General features: G+C 41.9%; 1 protein-coding gene across 10 annotated transcripts in view; it reads left to right on the top strand.

Moving 5' to 3' along the window:
• RASAL2 (RAS protein activator like 2) overlaps positions 1–27,438 on the top strand; it is a 379,294-nt gene that overhangs the window by 340,678 nt on the left and 11,178 nt on the right. For 5 of the 10 annotated variants that reach the window (XM_040446672.1, XM_040446668.1, XM_040446677.1 and 2 more), the window contains 9 exons: positions 5,039–5,183; positions 5,852–6,088; positions 7,716–7,917; positions 10,041–10,240; positions 11,020–11,881; positions 18,922–19,056; positions 20,757–20,959; positions 22,889–22,976; positions 25,901–25,931. In XM_040446672.1, the coding sequence (XP_040302606.1) occupies positions 5,039–5,183; positions 5,852–6,088; positions 7,716–7,917; positions 10,041–10,240; positions 11,020–11,881; positions 18,922–19,056; positions 20,757–20,959; positions 22,889–22,976; positions 25,901–25,931 (2,103 nt within the window). The remainder of the gene's footprint in view (positions 1–5,038; positions 5,184–5,851; positions 6,089–7,715; positions 7,918–10,040; positions 10,241–11,019; positions 11,882–18,921; positions 19,057–20,756; positions 20,960–22,888; positions 22,977–25,900; positions 25,932–27,438) is intronic. The other 5 variants (XM_040446671.1, XM_040446673.1, XM_040446669.1 and 2 more) reach the window with 3 other exon arrangements.

The following is a 27,438-nucleotide window of genomic DNA, read 5'->3' as shown; positions in this document are numbered from 1 at the left end:
CCACAAAGATCTCTTCCAAGAGCAAGGACCAGGGTAGTGAAAATAGCTGCCGCTTCCGAGCGCGTAAACAAAATTAATTGGTAAGCTTCTCCAGGGCAGAGATTCTCCTGTCTTCTTCCCACTTAACTGCCCACAGTTCTAGTTAGCCTTTATATCTTAGACTCTCAATGGCTGATTTTTCTGCTATATTTTACTTTTATAACAGAAACTGCCTTTTGAAAACAACTTACAGAGTATCTGTCTTGGAGCCAGTGTAAATTCAGACTTATTTTATATGGTTTGACATAGTAATAAGTGAATTTTCAAATAGTAATCCTAAAGAACTGCAAAATTTTCAGTTACCTTATAAAGATTGAATTATTTTTGTCATACAAGACTGTACTTAGTATGGCAGGAGCCTCTAATCCTTCAGTAAGTATCAAAGAAAAAGGCTTCACAGTGAAGTCTCCGTAAACCAAAAAATTAAATTAATAAGGACAGCTGAGCACTCAGAATAATTAAAGTTCAGTTATATTTCATACACTTTGGGCAAAAAAATAGATGTTCTTTCCGGACTGCCTGAAGAATTCTCAGAAAACTCAGTTAAAAGTTACCAGTCATATTATACAATATGTATTTATCTTGATTAAGGCATTATTATGTACTGCACAGACATAACTGAGGTGGCTCAGTTAGACTTGACTTAAAGCTTCCACCTGTTAACACCTTTTACCTTTGTGACTAAAATCAGATTGCATGTTGATACCCTGTGACACACAGAAATACCATCTATGAGATACAGAAAAGCCCCTGATTTCCACCCTTGGTGACAGAGGCAAATTTTATTTTAGCAATGATATGGCCATACCTACTGACTTATTTATACACAATTTGGATGCTAGATAGTAATGAGTTCATGATTTACATAGAAAACACGCCATAGAACGTTCTAGGTACAAAGTCACATTTAAACAATATAGTAAGCACCCCTTTGGCTCTGATCTTTTTCAAAGACAAGTGAGCAAATGCAAATGGATTACTGAATCTATCTCAATAATTTTTGATCAGGTAAGCAGCTTCTAGTTGCAAATCTATGAAAGGTTTGCCTTTCAGTGTGGTGTTTTCCACATTATCAGACAGGTTATAGTTTCAAAGGTGAAAATAATTCTCTCAGTTTGGGAGGGCTTTAAATATATCATAATCAGGTAAAAAAATCTTTAGACAATTGATTTATATAAATTTTGTTTTAAGTTTATTTACTTTGAGAGAGACAGAGACAGCACAAGCAGGGGAGGGGCAGAGACAGAGGAGAGAGAAACCCAAGCAGGCTCCGTGATGTGAGCTTAGGGCCCGATGTGGGGCTCGAACTCATGAAATGTGAGATCATGACCTGAGCTGAAACTGAGGATCAGACGCTCAACCAACTGAGCCACCCAGGCACCCCTAGACAACTGATTTACTTCTGGACCCTTGTATTATTTATTTGGCTCTTTTCTTGGAGAGTAAAAAATAATTCTTAAAGTTTATCAATGATTCATTAATATTAGTATTGTTTCCCTAAACTAGATATAGCCTTAAAGAACTCACTAAACAGAGTACTAATGGTATAAATTTAGAGGTGGGCCAACTTTTATGTGGAATATTTGACATTGATGACTTAGTTTTAAATTTAGCTGCTCTTTTTTAATATACTTTATTGTCAACTTGGCTAACATACAGTGTATATAGTGTGCTCTTGGTTTGGGGGGTAGAGTCCCGTGATTCAACACTTGTGTAAAACACTCAGTGCTCATCCCAACAAGTGCCCTCTTCAATGCCCATCACCCATTTTCCCCTCTCTCCCACCTCCCAACCGTCAGATTGTTCTCTGTATTTAAGAGTCTCTTATGGCTTGCCTCCCACCCTCTCTGTTTGAAACTATTTTTTTCCCCTTCCCTTCCCCCATGGTCTTCTGTTAAGTTTCTCAAGTTCCACATATGAGTGAAAACATACGATATCTGTCTTTCTCTGACTGACTTACCTCACTTAACATAATACTCTCCAGTTCCATCCATGTTGCTGCAAATGGCAGGATTTCATTCTTTCTCATTGCCAAGTAGTATTCCATTGTACATCTAAACCACATCATCTTTATCCTTTCATCAGTTGATGGACATTTAGGCTCTTTCCAGAATTTGGCCCCTGTTGAAAGCACTGCTGTAAACATTGGGGTACGTATGCCCCTATGCATCAGCACTCCTGTATCCTTCAGGTAAACTCCTAGCAGTGCTATTGCTGGGTCATAGAGTAGATCTATTTTCATTTTTTAAGGAACCTCCACACTGTTTTCCAGAGCGGCTGCACCAGTTTGCATTCCCACCAACAGTGCAAGAGGGCTCCCGTTTCTCCACATCGTCGCCAGCATCTGTTGTTGCCTGAGTTGTTAATGTTAGCCATTCTGACGGGTGTGAAGTGGTATCTCAGTGTGGTTTTGATTTGTATTTCCCTGATGATAAGTGATGTTGGGCATCTTTTCATGTGTCTGTTGGCCATCTAGATGTTTTCTTTAGAAAAGTGTCTATTCGTGTCTTCTGCCCATTTTTTCACTGGATTATTTGTTTTTCGGGTGTTGAGTTTGGTAAATTCTTTATAGATTTTGGATATTAACCCTTTATCCGATATGTCATTTGCAAATATCTTTTCCCATTCCATCGGTTGCCTTTTAGTTTTGTTGATTGTTTCCTTTGCAGTGCAGAAGCTTTTTATCTTGATGAGGTCCCAGTAGTTCATTTTTGCTTTTATTTCCCTTGCCTTTGGAAACGTGTCAAGCAAGAAATTGCTGCAGCTGAGGTCAAAGTGGTTGTTGCCTGTTTTCTCCTCTAGTGTTCTGATGGTTTCCTGTCTCACATTTAGCTCTTTCATCCATTTTGAGTTTCTTTTTGTGTATGGTGTAAGAAAGTGGTCTAGTTTCATTCTTCTGCATGTTGCTATCCAGTTCTCCCAGCACCATTTGCAAATGACTGTCTTTTTCCCATTCGATACTCTTTCCTGTTTTGTCAAAAATTAGTTGGCCACCCATTTGTGGGTCCAATTCTGGGTTCTCTATTCCATTGGTCTATGTGTCTGTTTTTGTGCCAATACCATACTGTCTGGATGATTACAGCTTTGTAGTAGAGTAAATTTAGGTGTTCTTTAAATGAGGTAAATTGTGTGGAAGCACATAGTATAGGGGACATTGAGAACATGTCACATACAAATCTTGTGAGAATTTATAAATATTTTTGGGTGTTTTCACTTTATGAAAAATTATTTTTAAATTGCATGTCTAGAGCCCCTACTCAGTGCCATGCACCATATTGGATACTTTTCTATTCGTGCATTATTTCTGATCCTCGCCACAGATCTGTAAGGGTGGGAGTTATTGACACCATTTTATTATTAAGGCAGCTGAAACTCAGACTTTTAGTTAAATGACTTCTCAAGGCTCCCCAGTAATTAAGTGATTTGACCTTAGGTCTGTCTGATTCCAAAGCCTTTACTTTTTCCATCTACTAATTTCCTATTCTCCAAACATTTTCTTCCAAATAATAATTTCCCATCCTCTATTATAGCTACTTTTTAAATCTTCACTTGCCTCACTACTTACCCTTTTGATAGAAAATACCCCTCATGATGCTACTGCTAATTAATTTTGCAGAAGTTTTTGTTCACGTCCATGAAATCTATTATAACTAGCCTGAACTTTGAATGATATGAGCAGATTTGAAAGGATCTTTGCAAGATCTACTCCTTTGTCATAAAGACCTGTAAAAACCCAAGAATAAGGGTGTCTGGGTGGCTCAGTCGGTTGAGTGTCAGACTTTGGCTCTGGTCATGATCTTGCAGTTCATGAGTTTGAGCCCCACATCGGGCTCACTGCTGTCAGTGCCAGGCCCTCTTCGGATCCTCTGTCTCCCTCTCCTTTTGCCCCCCCCCCCCCCCCCACCATGCTCACACTCTTTCTCTCTCGAAAATAAACAAACATCAAAAAAAACAAGAACATGCTATCATTTCTGATAAATATTTATTGAACATCTGCAATGCTTTGAGAGCTATTTGGTAGGCTGGAGATTCAAACATGAATAGAAGCTGGCCCTGACCTCCAAGGGTATTCATCCTAGAGGTGTGAACGTGAGACAGACATGTGAACAAAGAGCACAAAACATTGTGAAACACAGAACCCTAGAACATACACAAGGTATGGTGTATAGTGGAGGATAAACAAGTAAGGAAAGGATTTGTTCGTTCAGGGAACGAACAATCTATATCCTATAGAGGATGGGATATATAAACAGTGCTTCTAAGCTTCTATGAAGAAATGTCTGCTACGTTTTTTCTACTATGTTGAATGACTATCCCCTTTACAAGAGGTAAGCCTAGAGACCCTTACTCAAATCTATGTTTGACACCAGCATTAGCACTAACACCTTAGGTGGGTATTCAGTCAAGCGTGGGTTCTTTTTTCTTCTAAAATAATAACAACATTATTCATCCTGGTAGAGCAGCCTTATAACAAATAACGAGTTCCTGCTAATTAAATATATTTGTGGAGCACTTGGGTGGCTCAGTCGGACGTTAAGCCTCTGACTTTGGCTCAGGTCATGATCTCGCGGTCCGTGAGTTCGAGCCCCACGTCAGCTTCTGTGCTGACATCAGAGCCTAAATCCTGCTCCAGATTCTGTGTCTCCCTCTCTCTCTGCCCCCCCACCTCAAAAATAAAGAATTTGTGGTTTCAGGTAAAAGATTTAAAGCTGTATCATTGTTGAAAGTATGATCATTATTATTATTTTTATAAATACCATGATGGTGAGGTTAGCGATTGCAGTTTTTCTGCTTCCACGATGAGGAAGATAAACATCATATATGGGAGGTGGTAACCCTTGGGGTCTAAAGCAGCAACAATCCTTCATGCCCTCCATGTCAGGTCTCAGAAAGAAATTCCCGTTATACATTTTAGGATAGAAATCCTAAATCCTTTTATTCTGTTCAGGAAGACGCTGTTCATAGTTACACTACCTGTCACCTTCTCTTCTTCAAACAGGGGAGTTCATCAAAGCTCTGTACGAGTCAGATGAGAACTGTGAGGTGGAGCCCAGCAGGTGTTCCTCTAGTGAACTGATAGAGCATCAGAGCAACCTGAAAATGTGCTGTGAGCTGGCTTTCTGCAAGATCATCAACTCGTACTGGTGAGCAGGTGTCAGTGCCTCAGCCTCTGCTCATGGAACTTCAGTTTTTCCATGTAAAAGTCATCACAGTGTCAACTGTAGTATCTCCCACCCAGAGAAAAGGCTTAGGGGGAAGATGGAAAGTTTCCCTAATATAGTCCCCTCTGAAGTCCAAATCTCCACTGTAAGCAGAAGCACCTGTGAACTATCTACATAAATATAATATTTCCCCAGAATAGGAGGACCACGTCCTCTAATTCCCAAAGTATTTCAATGGCTTTCTGAAGTGTTTACCAGTGTTAGACAGTTGTGTTAATGATTTTTGATCATCGCTCCAACCCCTGCAATTGGTGAGATTTTGGAAGTTTTGAAGAACGCTCTTTAGAGAGATTATGGTAAGCTCTATTAAACCAGATGGTTCAGTCAGGAGCCTCATGCCATTTTCCTACGTTGCAAAACTAAATTTACACTAATCCCTGAGTTTTATGGCTGTGGGTTTCTGGTCTCCATCTGGGCTTCCGTGAATTTTCCACCAACTCGAAGCCATGAATCAGGCAGAATTCTCTCCACTAGGCTCTCCTCTTAGCCTGGCTCTAGAGCAGGTGCGTTGGGCCAGATGGGATCACTTGTGTCTTCTTGGGTTATGGTACTTTTGTATTTAGAGGTTTTGATTTTTTTTCCTTCCCCAGTGTTTTCCCTCGTGAGTTGAAAGAAGTGTTTGCATCATGGAAGCAGCAGTGCCTGAACCGTGGCAAGCAGGACATCAGCGAGCGGCTCATCAGTGCCTCGTTATTTCTGCGTTTTCTGTGCCCAGCCATTATGTCTCCCAGTCTTTTCAACCTGATGCAGGAGTATCCTGATGACCGCACGTCTCGGACTCTGACTCTAATTGCCAAGGTCATTCAGAACCTGGCTAACTTTGCCAAGTAGGTGTCACTGCTATAAGCACTTTTAAAAACATTGTTTAAAAAAAATACGTGACACCTAAAATTTGGATGGGGGTGGGGAGCCTCATCACTCGTATTACAAGATTTTCGTTATAGTGGTATTCAACATAGAAGAAAGAAGAAACAGCTTAATATTCACTTTACAGAGGAATGGTTCAGTAACCTATGGTACATGCATTCAGTAGAATATTTGCAGCCACTACAGTGTTCACCAAAAATGTCCAATAATACGGAAAATGATGCAGATACAATTATACTATATGGAAAGTGCTATTCAAAACTTGAGCAAAAAAGAAAAAGGATACTAGAAGATACATATGCTGTTATTCCAGAAATATGTTAATACAAAAACTAAAGTATAAAACGTTAGGAGAAACCATCTGACAAACTCAGTGGTTACATTATCTAAGACAATTGGCCTGGCCCCTTCAAAGAAAAAAGTCAATGTCATGAAAAATTGAAAAGATCGAGAGGGACTATTCTAGATTTTAAAAGACTGCAATGCTTGAATCTTAACTGGATCTGAACTGGGAAAAAAAAAATCTATAAGTCATTTTGGGGACAATTAAATGTGGACTATATATAAGATGATTTAAAAGTTTTAGCGTGATAATAGCATTGGTTTATGTAAGAGATGTTCCTTATTCTGAAGAAATGAGTGCTAATGTATTTAGAGTTTATGTCTGCAACTTAGTTTAAAATGGTTCAGCAAAAAAAAAAAGTATGTAGAGAGAAAGTGAAAGCAAACTTGGCAAAATGTTAGCAGTGGGTTAATGTAGAGGAATGGCATATGGTTGTTTGTTGTATATTCTTTCAACTTTTATATAGGTTTAAAATGTTTTAAAAAGGGAGTTAGAAAACCACTGGGGAGCAAATGCTCTCACATGTAAACAGCAGCTATGTTTGGGTGGTAGAGTGTGTCCACTCACACTCTTTTCTTGCCACTCTTCATTGTTTCCAAAAAAGACAAGATTCTCTATTAGCAGCGTATTAAAGGAAGAAAGTGGAACTTCAATGAGACAGATTGTTTTCTAGTGTAAATATTGGCTTTTTGGAAGTGTACTATTTTAAATTTGTGTACCCTATATTTACAGCAGCACAGAAATAGACATATTTACCCATATTTGAGCTAATTCTGCTAAAAATTACTTCTAGCTTATTTTGAAAGAAATTTTCTGGGCTGAAGATACCTAGAATTTAGATGGGCAAAGAAGAGAGGTTCTTCTCTAGCAAAAATAAATAGCATGTAGTGCACACAGGCTTGGAGAAGCGGCATATATCTGGGAGACTCTGAAGAAGCTAGCAATATTGAAGGCTTGTACCGACGAGCATGTGGTAGGCAAACGAAGGTTATTTACAGAGAGCTCTGGATACCAGAAAAAAGAGAGTTAGCTTTCGCCAACAGAGACTAGAAGGCTATGCAAAGTATTTGATTGTTACATCAGTATTAGGAAAGTATGTTTTAGCATTTATCACTTAGCAGATTATAAATTAGTCACTTACCTCCCCAAAATAAAAATAAAAAAGTTAAAGCTCAGCGTAAAGTCAACTCAGACATCTCTTTTCCTGAATATGTCCTTTCTCATTTTCTCTCCCTCTACTTCAGATTTGGTAACAAAGAAGAATATATGGCATTCATGAATGATTTTTTAGAACATGAATGGGGTGGAATGAAGCGCTTTCTTTTGGAGATCTCTAATCCGGACACCATCTCGAACACGCCAGGCTTTGATGGTTACATTGATCTGGGCCGAGAGCTTTCAGTTTTGCATTCCTTACTGTGGGAAGTAGTTTCCCAACTTGATAAGGTAAAGTAGGCTGGAAGCATAATGGGAGATGGGAGATAGAGAATGTTAATGTACCTAGATTCTGGAAAGTATCCACAGAGTGACAGCCTTCACGCTTCCTGCTAGTCGAAAACGACCTTTTGTGCTAGAAGTCTGGGAGTAAATAGCTATCAATTCTGCATCAAATACGTGCCCTCCAAACCAGGAACTTCTAGAAAGCCATGAGATTATTCACATATATTTTTAAGAAATTAGCTGAATTAATGGAGTATATATTTCTATAAATACATACATATATGTATATAACATTATATATAGCATGTCTAAAACCTTGCCTGGAAACTAACATCAAATATTGCCATACGCAGGTTTATTCATGTATAAGCAGGATGAGATAAAACCTCATGATAATCCTAACAAAAGTGTGGACTTGGAAAAATACTGAGACTATTATGTTTAAGTGGTTTAACTCATGAGATTTTTTTTTTTTTTTTTATTCTGCAAGTCAGAGGGTTCAATGTAACTATTAGTACTACGGAGTTGCATGGGATCTGAAAATCCTGATGTTTTCTTTTTCTACAGACGTGAATTTTAAAAACAGAAAATACTATTTTTAATCATTTATTTTCTGAGTATAAGCTAAGAATCTTGTTATATACCATATTAGTAACTAAATACATACCATGCCAATCATTTGCTTCCTTCTGGAATTTTTCAAAGAGGAATCAAATTTATAATGGAAAGTAGTCTTAGACTCTGGCTAGGTTTATCACAATAATTATTTATTGATGTTTTTGTTTGCTACAGGTACTTCATAAATAGGTGTGGTGGTATGTTAGAATAACTTCAAAAGCAAAGTTATTTTTTTGTGATAAGAATGTATTTGTTTTCCTCCACTTTCCTATTATCCTTAAAAATGTTGTACCGATAAAATGGGGGAGGGGAGTAAAACCTATCAATAAAGACCACTTTCCTGAGGCAATGTAAATGGTAGGGTGTCCTACCATTTGTAAAATAGTAAACTCTTATTCTTGAGGGCCCCTTCTTCACTTGTAGGAGTACTAGCTAGATTTTGAGTTGCAGCTATGCTGAGGTAAATTCCTTGAATACAAATCACGGCTCAAGAAAGTTGAGCAGGTAAAGGCTATTCTTGAGGTGGCGTTTGAGTGCCCATTCTACCCATTGGAGCAGAGTTGAAGAGACTTGGTTGTTGAGAAGACAAAGGAGACCCAGAGGCAGTCTTGTAGAACTGCCCTAGAGTTGAAGGGTCCCAAAGGACTCCATAAGAATAAGAACTCCCCCAAAGAAAAAAAATGATTGAGATGGATAAATCCAATACTAAGAAGCTACTCTTTGTTGAATAACTGCATCGGTGGGATGCGGATACAGTAATCTCGTGAAATAGGCCTGGTTGATTTTGGGCTGAGGTCCTTTCAACAGGCTTTGCTATGTAAACATGCTTTGTCCTTTTTAATCTGTGTTTAGTCCTGGGAACCAGGGGTAAATCTAGATATATCTCACAGAGTTTACCTGCTTTTGCTGTTTAAAAAAAGATTGTCTTGCTGATGCAAACCCAGTTGACAATAGGTCAGAGTTCCCTAAAGGAAATGGGATAGTAGGTGGCAGTATATCATCTGTGTTCCCTGAAGTGCTCCAGACCCCTGAATGCAACACCTTCCTGTATGTTGGCATGCATTTCTTTTCTCACATGATGCCTTTTCTTTGGAAGTTTCATCACACTAGCCGATCCTCTGGTCTCGAAGTCCTTTGGTTAGAAGGTGTTTGGTTCTTCCCCTACCCTCCCCCACCTTGATCTACTAGCCTTCCAAAGATTTAGTTTGCTTTGCATGCCTATTTTAGTTGGAATGGCAATAGTTTGGTTGTTTTGAGCATGTCTTTTGATTTTTATTTGCATAATCCTAATTTCTATTTCCTTTCTTTCCTCGATGTCTGCTGCACCTTGTTTCGCCTCCTCCATTCATCTCGACGCCATGGTTCTGCTGCTCCATAACAATGCATTATGAACCTGCCACTCCCATATGCAAACACCTACCCTTCCCTCCAACCTACACCCCTCCATCAATGGGCATCGTTGTCCCAAAAACAATCCTTGGTGGATGTCGCAATGCTTATTATCCAATTAGGGTGAAAATTCCTTCCTACAGGCGACCGTGGCAAAATTGGGACCTCTCCCTCGAGTTCTTGCTGATATTACCAAGTCTCTGACTAATCCTACACCAATACAACAGCAACTAAGACGCTTCACTGAGCATAACTCCAGTCCAAATGTCAGTGGAAGCCTCTCCTCTGGGCTGCAGAAAATATTCGAAGACCCCACTGACAGGTATGAAACAGAGAATTTAAATAAACTGTTGTCTCAGAGAGAGGTGATGTTTGGAGACTTGGCAGAAATCTATTTATTTGTTGAATTTATAACTTGGAAGTCATGATCAGTTGGAAAAAACATCTGACCTGAGATACATCCAATTGTTTGTCCTAATAATACACAGGATCTAGGATTCTTATTTTCTACAGTGATACTATAGAGTTATAATATGTTCAGCAAACATTGTTTAAAAATCTAGGTCTGGCTTAATGGAAGACTAAGGGCTTTGAAATTTCTATTTCCATATATTGTAGCACTCAAAACTCTGGAGAACCTCCGTTAAAATCACTTTATGGCTGGCGGTGTCAGCCGGATAGGCAGATACAACGTTGATGCTCACACTGACTCTCTTTTCTGGATTGGCAAGACTTGGGCCTTTAGCAGTGACCCTTTGGTTGTACCTCAGCCCTGCTTCCTCCTCTTGAAGGTTTAGACAGAAGCAATTAACTGTGAATCAGAATATTTGGGAGGGTTTAAAGCCTAACTAGGATATGACTAGAATTCTAGCAGAAACTGAAGACAATGATGAGGAGGTAAGCACAGCGTTATTCCCCACCTTTGGAGAGAAACTAAAAATGTTGGATTTTAAAGAATTGTAACGATGAAATCTGGGTTTAGAAACCAATGTAAGTATCCACATTGGGACTGTGAGCCTTTGGAATGTTCATATGGCTGGGTTGAAAAAACTGTTTTGAATTTGCCCCAGGAGTAATTAAGGGTCCTCTCCTTTTCCACAGTGATTTGCATAAACTAAAATCTCCAAGCCAGGACAACACTGATAGCTACTTCAGAGGGAAAACATTACTGCTGGTGCAGCAAGCGTCCTCCCAGAGCATGACTTACTCTGAAAAGGATGAGAAGGAAAGTAGCCTTCCTAACGGTCGGAGCATCTCCCTCATGGACCTTCAGGACACTCACGCTGCTCAAGTGGAGCATGCACCTGTCATGCTCGATGTGCCTATGCGCTTAACCGGAAGCCAGCTTTCCATAACCCAGGTGGCCAGCATCAAACAACTGCGGGAAACCCAGAGCACTCCCCAGAGCGCACCCCAAGTGAGAAGGCCCCTGCACCCGGCCTTGAACCAGCCAGGCAGCCTCCAGCCCTTGTCATTCCAGAACCCTGTCTATCACCTCAATAACCCAATTCCAGCAATGCCAAAGGCCTCTGTGGATTCCAGTTTGGAGAACCTAAGCACTGCCAGTTCCAGAAGCCAAAGTAACAGTGAGGATTTCAAACTCAGCGGGCCCAGCAATAGCAGCATGGAAGATTTCACCAAACGCAGCACCCAGAGCGAGGATTTCTCCAGGCGGCATACTGTGCCAGACAGACACATACCTCTTGCTCTGCCACGGCAGAATAGTACCGGGCAGGCCCAGATCCGGAAAATGGACCAGGCTGGGTTAGGTGCCCGAGCCAAAGCCCCGCCATCCCTGCCACATAGTGCTTCCTTACGTAGCACGGGGAGCATGTCGGTGGCCTCTGCAGCCCTCATGGCCGAACCTGTGCAGAATGGGAGCCGGTCCCGGCAGCAGTCTTCCTCCTCCAGAGAGAGCCCTGTTCCCAAAGTGAGAGCGATCCAGAGACAACAAACACAGCAGGTAGGGGGGAGAACTGGAGGGGTGTGGCTCCCACTTATCCAACTGCTTCCCTGGTTCTTTGTATATAAATCATTAGGAAATCCAATTTCTAGCAACATTTCCACTTAAAAATATGTTCTGCAACTTTTTTTTAGTGCTTGTTTATCTTGAAAGAGAATGTGTGTGTGTGTGTGTGTGTGCGCGCGCGCACGTGTGTGCGTGCAAAAAGGACCAGAGAAGGAGAGAGAGAATCCCAAGCAGGTTCCACACTGTCAGCACAGAGCCCAGCACAGAGCTTGATCCCACCAACTTGTGAGGTCACGACCTGAGCCAAAATCAAGAGTCGGACACTTCAGTGACTGAGCCACTGAGACACCCAGATGCCTCTATTTTCTGCAGCTTTTTTTAAAGTTTATTTATGTTTAGAGAGAGAGAAGGCACACGTGGGAGATGGGCAGAGAGAGAGGGAGAGAGAGAATCCCAAGCAGGCTCTGTACCATAAGTGTGGAGCCCTGATGTAGGGCTTGAACTCACGAACTGTGAGATCATGACCTCAGCCGGTGTCGGACCCTTAACCGACTGAGCCACCCAGGAGCCCCATTTTCTCCAACTTTTAGGTGGAGAGAGGAAATGCAAGGTCTGGGAGGCTTCTGCTTAGGTGAGGCTGCAGAAAGTAGCTTGACTCATTACCCTCAGGAGACTATCAACCACACAAAGAGCTTTTCCTTCCCTTCAAGCAGCTGAGCCACTACCTATGGGTGCACTGGGAACAGATCGGTGTTGCATGAATAATTAGAACACATACACTGTGAAACCTATAGGCCAGATGAACCATAATATATTTTGGGAATCTGGACCCTTAATCCTCAATTTTTTTCCCCTGCAGTTTCCAGAATAAACTTTCGCATTCCGAGTCAAACATTTAATGTAACTGCTCTCTATTCCATCCCCCACCTCCCTCTGGAAATAATAAGTCCCCTGTGCCTTTTCCTGGAAATGACTAGAAAAATAAACAACTGAGCACCTATAAAGACAAGGTAAAGGAGAGAGGTAAAAAGATAGAAACACAGGCGGTTGACAGTGCTGTAAACATTTCCAAATCCCTTCTATTTCTATTTGCATGGGTAAGCCTAGCTAGTGTCACACCCAGTCTTAAGACTTCTGGGCTTCTTTCTTGACAAATAAAAAGTGTTCCCGAGAATTTGATCACTCGTGTCTTCCCTACCTAATACATTTTCAGGCACCAATACATATTTTGCTTTTTGAAGCAAACTAATAACCTGAGGAAATCATGTATAGGTATATATTTAATCTTTCATCTAAAAAAGATTTTTCTCCTTTGTATTTGCTGACCTTTCTTTGAAACCTGATCATACTATATGAGTACTAGGGAGCTTTGTGATTGGAAGAGTTCTATGCCACATCCTTTTGTCAGCAAAACCACTGGTCAGAGGAGACTGCCATAAAACCCCAATGTATCTTTTTAATATATTTGCTCTTTATAGGTAGGCATTTACCGATTTGGCTGTTTCTGCTGCTACTCCGCTGTGATCAGAGCCCTTGCCCCTAGCTTGATCGTTACTGTTTAAAAAAAATAACAAAATTAGAACATTGACAGAATCCTGGGATACAGAGGTAAAGGAAGAGTTGAAAAGTACGACTAACTTAAGTTGCTTCCGGCAGCCAGCTTCCTAGGCAGAGCCTCCCGGTAGGTCCTTCTTTCCAGAGAAATTAAGTTTTCCTTCAGTCTTAAATTTTTCATTTTTATTTGGCTTATATTTCCCCAAATTTCACCAATTCATTTGATTTAATAAGCATTTTCATCTAAAGAGAAGGAAAGAAGAGTAGATACAATGAAAATGCTTGTGTCGCTATATCTTTCATATGTATGTCAAATTATGTCATATATATTCTCTTAATCTGTTTGTTGGAAGGCAGTCCTTCTTACCTTATTGTGGTCTTTTCCACATGTTGCTTTTCTGCTAGCTTCTAGTTGAGGCCAACCACTTTCAGAGAAATGAAGTGTTTACTGAGAGGAGAAAAGAAAGATAAGGAATTTTGGAGATGGAGTGCTGGGTGGAGGCAGACATCCACGCAGGGGTCTAAGTGCAGCACGGGGGCCCTGAACATGAGAAGAATCTCAGATTGGCAGAGAGGGACAGGACAACGGAAAGGGCCCTCCAACCTGCTTTTCAAAAGCTGGCTCGGGCCCAGCCCTGGACAGAAAAAAGGAATGCTAACCCCTTCCCCTATTTGATAGAGTCCTCAGTTCTCAGGGTGTGTGACTCAGACTGATGGTTTATAAATATTTTAAATTAAATGGCCTTCTGAGTGATCATCTGGAACCAGGTATCATTTATAATACTCAGGTATAAGAAAATGTAGCACCTGTCACACAAGCAGTTAGTACAGTTTCTCTGGGTGAAGAGAAGGCTGTCTTGGGTAGATGGGAGGTAGGAAATGGATATGGTCTCCCAACAACCAACTTAAAAACGTTTTGTGCCACAGCCATGAATGAACTGGGGTATGCCTGTGTTATATTGGCACATGAGGCACAGACACCATGAAGTGGCCTCACACGGCTTTAAATATTCACCTCTGTTTATGCCTTCGCTGGTAGTGCCACCATCGTATCAGTTAAAGCATAAATCACCGTATTTTTATTGCTCAAGTTTCTGGTTTTTCTACACTCGCTCTTTCTATGCAGATGGTTTATTCTTTCAAACTTATGTTGTTATTTTCTATTCCTTATCTTTCCGTTTCTTGCTTTTCTCCTCTCCCGCGAAGCCTCTGAATTTCTACATAATCAGCGCATTTTTGGCAAATTCCTTTACATATTGTAATTGCAAATTGTGTTGGGGAATTCTTCTCTCCCAAAAACTAGAGGATTTCTTTGTGGGGATTGTTCTGTAGGCGTGTGTAATTATCAGCGGCTTTGTCCCATGCAAATTCCATCTGTATCTTAGCACAAAGGAACGGCCATTGTTGGCAGGCTTACTAGCTTTGGTCTTCTCCATGTACGTACTGAGTAGGAAGGAAACAAAATCCTAGTGAAACAATCTACAGAGAAGAGATTTCTTTTTTTCGGGAAGCTGCCTTCAATTTTTTTTTACCCTTCTCAGCCTCTCTTTGGATTCCCCCCTCTCATTTCCCTGTCCGTTTTGTTTTCCATGTATCGTGTACTCCCTGTGTATAATAGACTGTATGTATAATGTATGTGTTCAGATATAGCGTGTTACATAACCTCAAAAATTCAAATTTGACGAGACTTTTAAAATAGGTATCTGACAAGCCTGTTGGAATGATGCTCCAGTTTTCACATTCAGATATGTTGAACCCTCTCCTAACCAACCTCTTCAAGAACCCTCAGAGTATACTTGTTTAGTCAGCCCTTTCTTTGGTGTAGACCGCAGAAGTGCTGTTCATTATGAGAACCTGACTGAACCTGACTGGCGCAGACTTTGGAGAAGCTGAAACCAACGAGTCTTATTTATATCTAGTAAATACTAGCAAGGGACAGGGAACTGGCCTGTTCATTGTCCTCAGCATAGCCAGGCTATGACTAATTATAGGCTCGGAGAAACTGCCATCTCAGGCCCTTTTGCCCTAAAGCATTGGTATTTTTCCCAGAGAAACCCTATACAGCTTTATCTCAAAGGGAGACAGTCCTGGTAGGAAATCCTGCTGCTTTTCTTTTTGTCTTTTTCATCCTTCATTTTCTTTAACGATCCGCTGTTGAAAGTCAGTGGATACAAATACTCTTCCTAAGGCTATAGCTAAGCAAAAGGGGATTTGAAGCACTTACCAACATCTTTTCCCAATCTCTTTGACTATAAACTAGAGGTAATAAATTTTGCTATCTTGGCCAGCTTGTAAAGGAGATGCAACAATCATTGAAGAAAAAGCCTTTGATGCACTTCCAAAGGATTAGAGGAAAAGACATACATACATTAGCTTTCTCTTAGTAATACATTATACTTTAGTAATGAATTCTAAAGAGAACCAGAGTATTCATAAGTGAATAATATTTTATTGAGCATCTATTATGCAATTACATAGTCACTACCATTCAAAGAATGCTATATATAATATGGTGCCCTGCCTCAAGGATTGATGATCTAATTGGGAAATACGACCAGCGCACACGAGACCAATAGAAAAAAATGTAAGAGACGGTGTATAGTTTTTAAAATAAAGAAACCAAAAAACCACCTCTATTTTTGATGTGTTCAATATTACTTTTCTGTTCTTTATAATTTTTTAAATGTTTTACCATGAATACAAGCAATAGTTAATATTCTTTTCAACACTTATTGACCACCTACTGCTATGCAGAGTGCTTGGATATATTAGGAAGTGGTTGAAAATCAGAATTAACCAGTACAATAGGAATAGACCCAAATGCCCAATTCTATCATACAATCTCTTAAAATTCATTGGACATTCTTAGTCTTTCTGAAGATATGGTAGCTACCACCATCACCAGTGGAAGAGCCAAGCTCGTTTTACAACTAGTCAAAGCCTAGATTTGTGCTAAGGAGTCGTTGTTCTAATACCCTTTTAGGGGCTGAGATCGCTCCTTAGTGTGTTCTAGGAATATCTTTAGTGTGCATGTATAGGCACCCAATATATAGATAGCCCATAACAAATTACAGGGAAAGAAAGTTCATTCAACCAACATCTTGTTAACTAGAGAAAACGGAAAGCTATTGAATTAGCTGCCTTTAAGTAATAAATTCCAAACAGTAAAGTTGTTATTAGTTTTAGTACCTACTTTATCTCAAACTGCTATTGAATAGAAAATCCTGGTTTCACAGAAAAGCAGCTTTTCTCTGCCCTGTGTGCTAAAGTGATAAGATCATGAAATTAAAAAGGCATTTGTCTCCTTTAAATATTGGCTTTCTGTTAATTTTTTTCAAACCCATAACCTCATTCTTTTGCCTTTCAGGTGTATATATATCAAAAAAAAAAAAAAAAAAAAAACAAAAACCCTAAACCTCTTGTAAAACTATTTTTCTCTGCCAATGGTGAAGCAGTTTATTGTGCTCTGCTTTTAAAGTCCAGTAGGGGGAGAACTAATGGGTGTGTGTGCATGTGTGTGTAAGGTACCTTGCCATTTACAAAATGCTTTTCCATGTGGACTCATTTGCTTCTTATAATAATTTTTCATGTGGATAATTACTACCTTCCACTATAGATGATACTCTGTCCTCTGTCCTATAGGCCAGTATTTCTAAAGTGTGATGCTCAAAATTATTTAAGTATACATGATGTCTGTTTAATTACTCATGTAATTAATTATTTTAACACATATTAGAAAAATATATGACTATCAGTATTAATAAATATTTATAAATATATAACCTCAAAGTCATGATTTTACTGATATTATTGTTTAGCATAAGGACTTAGCTAACTGGAAAAGGTCTTTTTAAAAAGATAATTAATAATATATCAGTGAAATGTTATGACAAAAATAATAAAGTGATAAATGAATGAAGTATAAGAAACATAACCTACATACCAGAGTGGAGATGGAGACATGTTTACATGCTCCTTGACACAGTGGAGAAATTGATTTTAAAGGAGGAACTTGTAGCTCGAAGTCCATTAACAACTTCTTATGTGTGCATCAGGCGTGATGCCGCTTTTTACTGATGTATATCTGTAATCTCTTTGTAAATCAGCCAGACCAGGTTCTGCTTCAAACCTTTAAGAAACACCCTGATATTACTTGTTTTGTGTATTTTGCAGTTTATCCCAACCTGTCTTTGATAACCTTTTAGTCTCTGCAGCCAGTATTTTTCATCTAGTCTTTCTAAATTGCAAAGTCATCAAAATACCCCTTCTTTTAAAATAGCTGTCGATTTAGAGTTTAACTGGATTCTATTTCAGAATGACATAAAGATAATCTTAAGGTAGATAGCCTTTTTAGAATTAAAATAGGTTTCTATTTTGAGGACCAGTGCTCCATAATCCCATAACTGAAGGGAATTTTCTCTCCCATACAGAGCTGGCTCACATACGGTGCTTTGTTCCCGCACTCTCTCTCTCTCTCTCCCTTCCTGCCTCCCTTGTTCTCTTTCTCTCTCAAGCATACTGGAGAAAAAGAGTTTGTTTTAGATTTCTAGCATTGTAGAGAAAGTACTAATGTTAAGTAAGCTAATATAAATTGTAATATCCAATGCTAGTTTTCTAAACATCAATATGATAATATCCAAGCTCTGTAGTACTCTGTAGTTTGCAAAGAACTTTCACATACATTATATGGCTCAATCCCTACAACTCCCTATGAGATACTAGGATGGGTGGTGATGGTGATGGTGGTAATATCTAATCGGTGAGATTAAGAAAAGAGTATTGAAGAGATTAAGGGACTGTTTAAATGGCAGAGTAGCTACTTAAGACCAGAATTCCTATCACTCTAGTATATCAGTATTGGAAAAGGGCACTTTATCTGGCTATCCTAACTGTATTGAAATATCCCTTAAACAAATCCAATATCTTTTGTTTTGATCCTGTATTCTTCAAGAAACTGTCTGGTCTAAAATATAGACTTCTGAGTGGTGTTAACTCATTAAGAAGTCCACACTGTAAAAATGACCAACATCACTTGTTTTTTCTCTTTCTCTAAATGATTAAAGTGAAAATTAAGGATTTGGCATTCTGATACATAAATGGGTACCTTGTGAGCTTGTTCGTCTCTGGGTTGAACAGCCATTTCCTCAGTTGAGCAGCCAACCATTGAGTCATGCCTTTTCTCTCATTCTGTCATCATTGTAATTTCATTGGTAATTGAACCACTGGAGTAATGAACAATTTTAAGGCTGTGGCTCTCTTTTCTTGGATGTGATGCATAGGAATTTCTATTCAGAATAGTGTATTCTTCTACAAGGAGACATTCTCATTCTTCACCTCCAGCCCTGTCATTAATAAAATATTACTTAGAACTGAGAGCATTTATTAGATCACTGTTATGACCTCCAAGAAGAACTCCCTTTGTGAAACCTAACTAGTGGACGAGCTGTTTGGGGAGATGCTAATAAGTGTTTCTGATGCAGGTTCAGTCACCTGTGGACTCTGCCACAATGTCCCCAGTAGAGAGGACAGCAGCCTGGGTTCTGAACAATGGACAATATGAAGAGGATGTGGAAGAAACTGAGCAAAATCAAGAGGAATCCAAGCATGCTGAGAAGGTAGAACTCGCCCATCTTTACTAACTTGCTGGCCCCACAGTGAGAGCCCATCCGAGGGGTCGTCTAGCCACGAACTTGAGCTCTTCACCCCCAACAGTGTCAACTCCATATCTTATGTTATCCATCATATCCGTATCTGTATGACAGTTCAGTAGTGTCTATGTGTGAAAATCTGCAGCAAATGTCCAGCAGCCTGGGGTGGGAGATTCCATTTTCCTTTTATGTAGGTTAACTTAATTTGCAAAACATTCTACTGTTCCTTTCTTATCATTGTAGGTGAATATTTAGTGTTTCTATAAACCTGTTGCTAGTCTTCAACCAAGGCCAAAATTACCCTTGGACCAGACTTCCTTTCCATGTCTTATTAATGATTTTGTCTTTTTTTTTTCTTCTTCTTCTTCTTTTTGATTTTTCTGGAAAAAGAACTTCCAGTTTTATATTGATTTTTAAGCGGACATTATCTATTATTTCTGTTTTGTTTTGAGGAAAAGTTGACACGGGAAGAAGGGATCAAGAACCTTGACACCTTGTGTGGCATTCTCTCATTTCATTAACAACTACACAACTAGTTACTTATCAGCATGATGTTAAAATCCGAAAATCACACACAGAATCCTAAAATATGCTTATTGATGCAGTCTCCCTTTTCATACTGTCATTAAAACTGTCATCTTTGACCTGGATTAACAAATACAGTTTAGGATCGTGAGGTTGGGTAAGCAGAAGCTAACTGCTTGATCATCCATTAACTTGATATTATGTGAAAATAGATTGCATCTTACACAGCACCGTAGGGATTTATCATGAATTGAAGTCGACCATATACGAGACATCCTATGCGTCTCACTTCACCTAGAGATGTGCCGTTCCAGTATACTCAGACCCCAGCCACTGCAATATCAGTATAGAAAGGGGCCATGTAACCAATTGAATGATAGTTTGTAATATAAAGCTTTAGTTTACATAAATTTATATAAAGCTTTAGTGAGAAAACAGACAAACGAGTTCCAGGAAGCAGTACCAAATTGAGCAGATGAACCACATCATGAAAATGGGCCAAGATTCAGTATTCGTCAGCCCTGGAGAGTGTGTAGGCCTTTGGCTTAGTGCTTGTGACCTGAATATTTTATACTCCGACAGTCGGGGAGAGAGCGGCAACAGCTTACTTTGCTATTTCAGATTCTGTTTATTGATTCAGTAGCGTAACATTGTAGAAATGTTGCCTGTTCTCTGAAGGGCTGATTCTGGTAGAGTGAAGACGTGACGGTCTGCTGAGCCAGGCTATGTCGGAGATCCTAGGGTGCAGGTGGTGATCCAGAAACCGCTCCTCTGGTAGACCGCCGGCTTTTGGCTTATTTTAAGTGATTCGTCAGGCTTCTATGTACTGGTTCTTTTTTTTTTTTTTTTTTCCTCCTGCCCCCATTTGTTACAGATTGGACGTGGCTTGTAGCAACCGGTAGTTTAATGTGGAAAGAGATACATAAATGTGTAGATCTGAGGTGCCAAGTGAAGATGCAAAATGTGACGCTAGGGGAAGGGAGGACAGAGCGCCTTTCCCAGTTGCGCCTTTTGATCATTTGAAAGAGTACTCGCGGCCCGGGGAGTGGCAGCCCAGACTGCGTCCGGCTACGTTGCTTTCTAAAACCTGTGTTAACTGCAGTCTTTCCCTCCGTGTGTTTGGCGCCTCTTCCCTGCGCCAGTACGAGCAGGAAATCACGAAGCTGAAGGAGCGCCTGCGAGTGTCCAGCCGGCGGCTGGAGGAGTATGAGCGCCGCTTGCTGGTGCAGGAGCAGCAGATGCAGAAGCTGCTGCTGGAGTACAAGGCGCGGCTGGAGGACAGCGAGGAGCGCCTGCGCAGGCAGCAGGAGGAGAAGGACAGCCAGATGAAAAGCATCATCAGCAGGTCGGGCGGTCGCCGGGTGGAGGCTGTGGGCCGCTTGGGGGCACAAACGGCCGGGACGCTGACCCAAAGAGTCCTGGAGCAGTGGCAGCGAAAGCCACTTGCGCTCCCCCCCGTGACCCGCGGTGCTTGGGACAAATGTGACCAATGACTGTGTTTGCCAAGCGTGAGGCCTTAGTACACGTCCTTTGAAGACAGAGGTAGTCTGCCTCTCTTGTGTCGTAACAATTAGGAAAGAAAAAATGGAAATGGAGCGACTTAATGTCCAAGAGGGACTTAGTTTTTCCCGAGTCCAGAGACATGGAAGGGGGTGTCGCTGGATATCTTTGGGGCTAGAGAACTAAGAGACGGTGCCAAGGGTGTCCAGGGACATGGAGGGGAGGGGTCGGTTGTACCCAACACAAAGCACCTACCGCGGGCCAGGCACTCTTCTTTTTTTTTTTGTTTGTCTTACATTTTTAATATTTTTAATGTCTGTTTATTTTTTTTTTTAATTTTTTTTCAACGTTTATTTATTTTTGGGACAGAGAGAGACAGAGCATGAACGGGGGAGGGGCAGAGAGAGAGGGAGACACAGAATCGGAAACAGGCTCCAGGCTCTGAGCCATCAGCCCAGAGCCCGACGCGGGGCTCGAACTCACGGACCGCGAGATCGTGACCTGGCTGAAGTCGGACGCTTAACCGACTGCGCCACCCAGGCGCCCCTAATGTCTGTTTATTTTTAAGAGAGAGAGAGAGAGAGAGAGAGAGAGAGACCACAGTCAGGGGAGGGACAGAGAGAGAGAGAGAGAGAGAGAGACAGAATCTGAAGGGGGCTCCAGGCACTGAGCTGTCAGCACAGAGCCAGACGTGGGGCTCGAACCCACAAACCGTGAGATCATGACTTGAGCCAAAGTCAGACACTTAACCGACTGAGCCACCCGGCTGTCCCTTTTTTTTTTTTTTTTAAATGTCTATTTATCTTGAGAGAGACAGAGAGAAACAGAGCACAAGCAGGGAGGAGGCAGAGAGAGAGAGGGCGACACAGAATCTCAACAGGCTCTAGGCTCTGAGCTGTCAGAACAGAGCCCGATGTGGGGCTCGAACCCACGAACCACGAGATCATGACCTGAGACAAAGTCAGACGCTTAACCAACTGAGCTACCCATGCGCCCCCAGGCACTCTTCTTAAGCACTTTATAAATAATAATTGGCTTAATCAGTTAATAAAAATGTATCGAATGCCAGCCTCTGAGGCAGATATTGTTTTCATTTTACACATAAAGGAACAGGCACCAAATCCGTTAAGGCACTTGCCCAAGGTCATTTAGCAGGGCAACCAGGATTTGAAGCCAGGCAGTCAGGCTCCAGAGCCCACGCTCCTAACCACTGTGCTTCAGTACTGCCCAGTGCTGCGGAGAGGTCAATCAAATCAAAGACAGAAAAGGTTTGTTGTTTCACAAGCCTGGAGGGAATTATCAGTCTTGGAGCAGTTTCATGGAGTTGAGCGTCAGTGGGTTAAGGTGCGAGTGGCATTCGAGAGAGGAAGCCGGCCTACTGAGCATCGCACACTCTTTGGGAAACTCTGCGGAGCAGGGAGGAGAAGGAACAGCTGTTACAGGGGAACTTGAGATTAAGAGAGGGTTGTTAGCTTTTTGTTGGTTGGTTTGAAAGTTTGCGATGAAATAATCTGTGCTGGGGGAAGGATCCAGCAGAGGAGAGGGAAGAAATGATGATACTGTTCCAGAGGAGGTGAAAATTCACGGATCTGGTCACAGGGAGAGAAGTCAGCCTTGAATGTCTTCTTCCAAGGCGGGAGAGAAGCAAGCAAGTGTGATTACAGGCCTCTTACTGGGAAGGAGTGGAATCTGGACTCCGCTGAGTGTGGGTTTCTTGCGCCCTATGTTAGCTGGCTTCTCTCTGACGTCCGTGTCTCCTCGGTGCACATTCTAGGCTCATGGCTGTGGAAGAGGAACTGAAGAAAGACCACGCTGAGATGCAAGCCGTTATTGATGCAAAGCAAAAAATAATTGATGCACAGGTAAGCAGACCTTGAATCTAGTGTAAAGGACTTGTTTGTAGTAACTGTTGAATTTCCTGACTTCGGACCTTTTGGAAATGCCAAGGCATGTACTGGAAAATGGGTCATTGGAAAGTGCTCCGCATTACCTTTTAAAGATTAAGAGTTCCTAAGTATTACTTTTCCTTTCTTTTACTGGTGACAAGTGTGTCGACCCAGCAAAGTATTAGCGTGCTTAGTGCAGTTGCTTGACAGATCTCAACCTAGTGCATGATGGGGTCTCCTCCTTTCCTTGTGGAAAGGAGGGCATTCTCCGAGGGGGTAACTGTGAAAAGCACACTGCATGTGTCTGGCTTGTGACCTCCACTGACCATTGCTTGGCTGTGATGTTCACGGTCTTGTTAGTCACGTCCACTGTGCCATCGACCTCTAGCCCCACGTCCCAGTGGAACTGTAGGGGAAGGACAGGGTCGTGGAAGGTACCTTTCCTTGCTGCTCTTTCAGTTCAGGGTTTGGCAGTGATGCTTGGGATTTGCTTGGCTGACCTTCTTTGTTGGCGCTGTGCTTAGAGAGCCTCTTAGTCCTGATGAAATCAGAACCTGGGCCTCCGCTCACTGTGACGTGCACCTGTGACTCTAATGGCCTGATGACTGCCAAGAGCACCTCACAGGGGCACACCAGTGATCACAGCAAAATCCAAGAGGCAGGAAACACTGATGATTTCATTTCATTTCACCAATGCACAACATGGTTGTATTTCTTAGAGCCAAACGGATAACAAAAGACGGGTGCGGTTCTGATAGCGGATGGTCTAACCACAGAGGGTATCGCCTTCCTGAAGACGGCCAACCCACACGGGTTTGCATTTTTCACCCTTAACGACCTCATCCTATCCCTAAGCTATGAAATAAAAATGGGAGCAAAGACTTCACGTTCTGTTCCCTTCTCTGCGTATCAGCCAGGGGGCGTCTATGTGAGAGCCCCGGGGATTCTTAAGCATGCACGTAACACCCTCTGTCTAGTTTCCTAACAGGATTCATGTGGCATGGGGTTTATTTTTCAAAGGAGTTGGGAGTGGGGCTAAAAGCAGAGCCCTGAAAGGAGACTTCCTGGACCCCATGCTCTACATGCAGCTTGGAGGCCAATGTGAGCCTTGCTACACTTGTCAGCGGATTTCTTGGGATAGTTTGGACTCTGTAGTTTCTGGATATTTGGACCTCATAAGAATCAGAAGAAAGGTCTGCTGTAATTATCTGGCTTGGTCCTTTTTTTTTTTTTTTTTTTTTTTTTTAACCTCTCTAGGTGCCCCAAGGTGGGTGAGGGAAGGGTAGTAGAGACAAGGCCATTTTGCCACGCATACTATACAAATTCATCCCAGAGCTTTCAGAGAAACAGCCTGGGTACAGAAGGCCGTTTAGTCAGGCAAACTACTGTTAATAAGTTTTCAGTTTTGGATTTTCAGTGTGACAAAATAATCCAGGAAGAGTTCTATTAATAACCACACCAGGAGAGATTTTGGTTCTGATGAGATAAAACAGATCACTTTCATAATTCCAGCTGGTCTAAAACTGTGTCAGTCTTTAGCAGAGGAAGCTTGGGTCTGTCACGATCATGGCTCCATACACAAAGATTGCTACCCACTCCTGTCCCCTATATTGACATCGAGGACAAGATGATGGGGTGTGAAGCAAGAGCCCTAGGCATGGACGGTGACAACAAGGAAGGGAATAGGATCTCTCAGGCCTCGAAAGCTCTGGACAGTAAGGACCTTCTCGAAGTTAGCCAGGAGGGCATCACTGTTCAGCAATGGGGGAAATGTGATCCTTGGGGCATCAGAGTCAGTGTCGGCTTGTGGACTGGCTAACCCAGACATTTGGGGGCCATACCTGAAGACAGTGGTTTTCAAATGCTTTCATTCCGTGGCCTATTTTGGTCGAACCCGAGGGACCTTCCGTAGATCAGTTCCCAACCGCTCATGTTGACCACCATCAACAAGGACCATTCTCAGCTCAGGGATTAAATCACCCTGAGGGTGGCTAAAATAGCAAATTACTTTTTCCAACATAGGCGTTACCGTACAATAAGCTTTCTACCAGAGGCCCACCGTGGATCCCTGAAGGATACTTGGAGAACTCACTAGACCACATTTTGAAAACCAGCGTATCACGTATAGCACAAGTCATAAACACTGAAGCTAATTTTTTTTTAAAAACTATAACCTCCAGTTCCAGTTGTTGTCTTACTGACACATTAAATTCTGATTATAGCAGAAGACTTTGAACCTCTTTTGGCATCCTTTGTATTGAAAGACCTTTTACATCAGATCCTTTCCTTACATCTTACGTGTTTGATGGGGCAGAGCAGCCTTTCTGGCATTGAATGGAGTGCACACACGTTTGGGGTGAAAGCTTCCCAGTGAGGTAGCCCATACTTTTATGCCCCTGGCATCTTGCTTGGTGCCACTGGCAGTGGAAAATATTTCGGAACTGAATACGGTTGCCTTCCTTCTATTAGAGCTGATCCCAGCATTTCCCAAAGCGCTAAAGGCCTGGTGCCCAGTGAACTGGTTTTCATCTGTCCACAGTCCTGCGCCCCCAGAGGCAAGGCTTGTCCCTGAATTCAGTCTCTCCGTCCCCTAGAGTTTATGCTGTGAGGCCTGACCTGGCTCAGCCACTTCCTAACGGGCACTGCGAGAGGATGTGCGTTCCTCTGGTGAGGGCAGAATCACCTGTCTTGGACCCTGTGGCACGGCCGTGGGGATCCCGGTGATGGAACTGAGGGGACCATTTCTCAAACGTCACACTAGGGACTGTGCCACTTTCACCCCCACCCCAGGATCTCTCCACGTGGCTCAGATGGAGAACAGAGAAGGGCTTCCCCTCTGAGAAGCGAGCAGCTGCCTAGTTACTGTTGCAAAGTGATATCTCCGCTGTGTTAAATTACAGGTCATAAATGGAGATGAGATTATTCAAACAGGCAAGTAAACCCGGTCCGTGCTCTAGCCGAGCAGTCCCAGCCCTGGCCCAGCACACTGGCCTCCTACGCATTCCAGCTCCTGCACTCCCCGCACTGGAAATCCTTCCCGTCAGGCGTGGACTAGACTGCTTTGCCTTTCAAGCCAGGCGGAATCGAAACGTCAGAGCATCTTTGCCAACTGCGCTTGACTTTCAAAAGTCCCTATTTGATTATTTTCCTTTTACTTTTTGTTTTATTTTGAGAAGTTGGCAGTGGGGGGAACGGCAAAAGGGAATTTGTCCACTTGGAAACTTTCAGCTTTTCAGCAGGGGGTTATCTGGCTTCAGCTGTTACTCTTGTAGGAAATAAATAATTGCAACCCTTCTTAGCCTTCTTTTTGACCCTTTAAGGATCGAATAACTTTTTTACGAATTAAAAAGACATATATTCGGGGGTAAACCTGAAGAATCCTACGTTCCTTAGTATTTGGGCCTTATAATTTATCTTAATACTGAAATTTCTTTTTTAATCATTTCAAGATATTCTTGACCAGTTATTTTGTTCAGAGATGATTCTTAACCATCAGAGGGAAATGTCATATTTGGTCCCCACTCTTTACTTCCTGGTAACCCCTGACCAGTCCTTACCTACTGGCTTTTTTTTTTTTTTTTAAGTAGGCTCCACACCGAGCATGGAGCCCAACATGGGGCTTGAACTCATGACCCTGAGTTCACCACCTGAGCTGAGATCAAGCCAGACACTCAACCAAGTGAGCCACCCAGGTGCCCCCTCTGGCTTGTTAAAGATCTGTACTTGTTATCCCAGAAACTCCATGGACTGTGGTTTGTTTGTTTTTTTAATTACTATTTTTTTAAGCTTCACAGATCTTTCTTTCTTTGAGTTTGGCCCACCCTGAAAATGAGTTACCTGCCCAAAATAAAAAGAATCTTACACTAGATGAATGCTGACCTAATAATGCTGATTTTATGTGTCTTACCACCTGAGATCTCCATCAGGGAAAAGGAGGACATTTTTTTTTTTTTATGATAATAACAAGGTTTTCATTTCTTCATGCTTTTGAAACCATTTAGCCCAGCTGCCCCACCCCCAAAGCGGGAGATGAAAGGGGGACATAACTTGATGCCATTGTCCCTTCCCCCCGGTGGACATTCGGCACCCCCGCTGGCCCTGGTAGCTGCTGCGGGAGCACAGGGAGCAGTGTCCCCCCCCTCAGCCCTCCCGTCTTCCCTGATTCCCCCCTGCACCTTGCAGCGAAGGCCTTACCGCACTTCCCCTTCCCCGGGGTAGATTCGGACACTGCCGGGATAGCAAAGCGCCTTTTGGCTTTGGGGGGTCGTTCCTCACACGTTTTTTCTTTTTAATTTCATGAACGTAGGTAAAGATCGCCCTTCTCAGCCGTAACCCCTTTTCTGGAAAATGACAACTTCATGTTGGAAAAGGTTCTGGGCTCATTTACCCACCTGCTGAAACTAAGATTAGGGTTTCTCTCCTAATCTTTGGGAGACTG

This window comes from Herpailurus yagouaroundi, unplaced genomic scaffold (genome assembly GCF_014898765.1).
Source record: "Herpailurus yagouaroundi ecotype Mexico unplaced genomic scaffold, PumYag 195, whole genome shotgun sequence".
In the NCBI taxonomy this organism is placed as follows: Eukaryota; Metazoa; Chordata; class Mammalia; order Carnivora; family Felidae; genus Herpailurus; species Herpailurus yagouaroundi.
The sequence above is the reverse complement of the archived record's forward strand: the minus strand, read 5'-3'. Positions and strand labels throughout refer to the sequence as shown.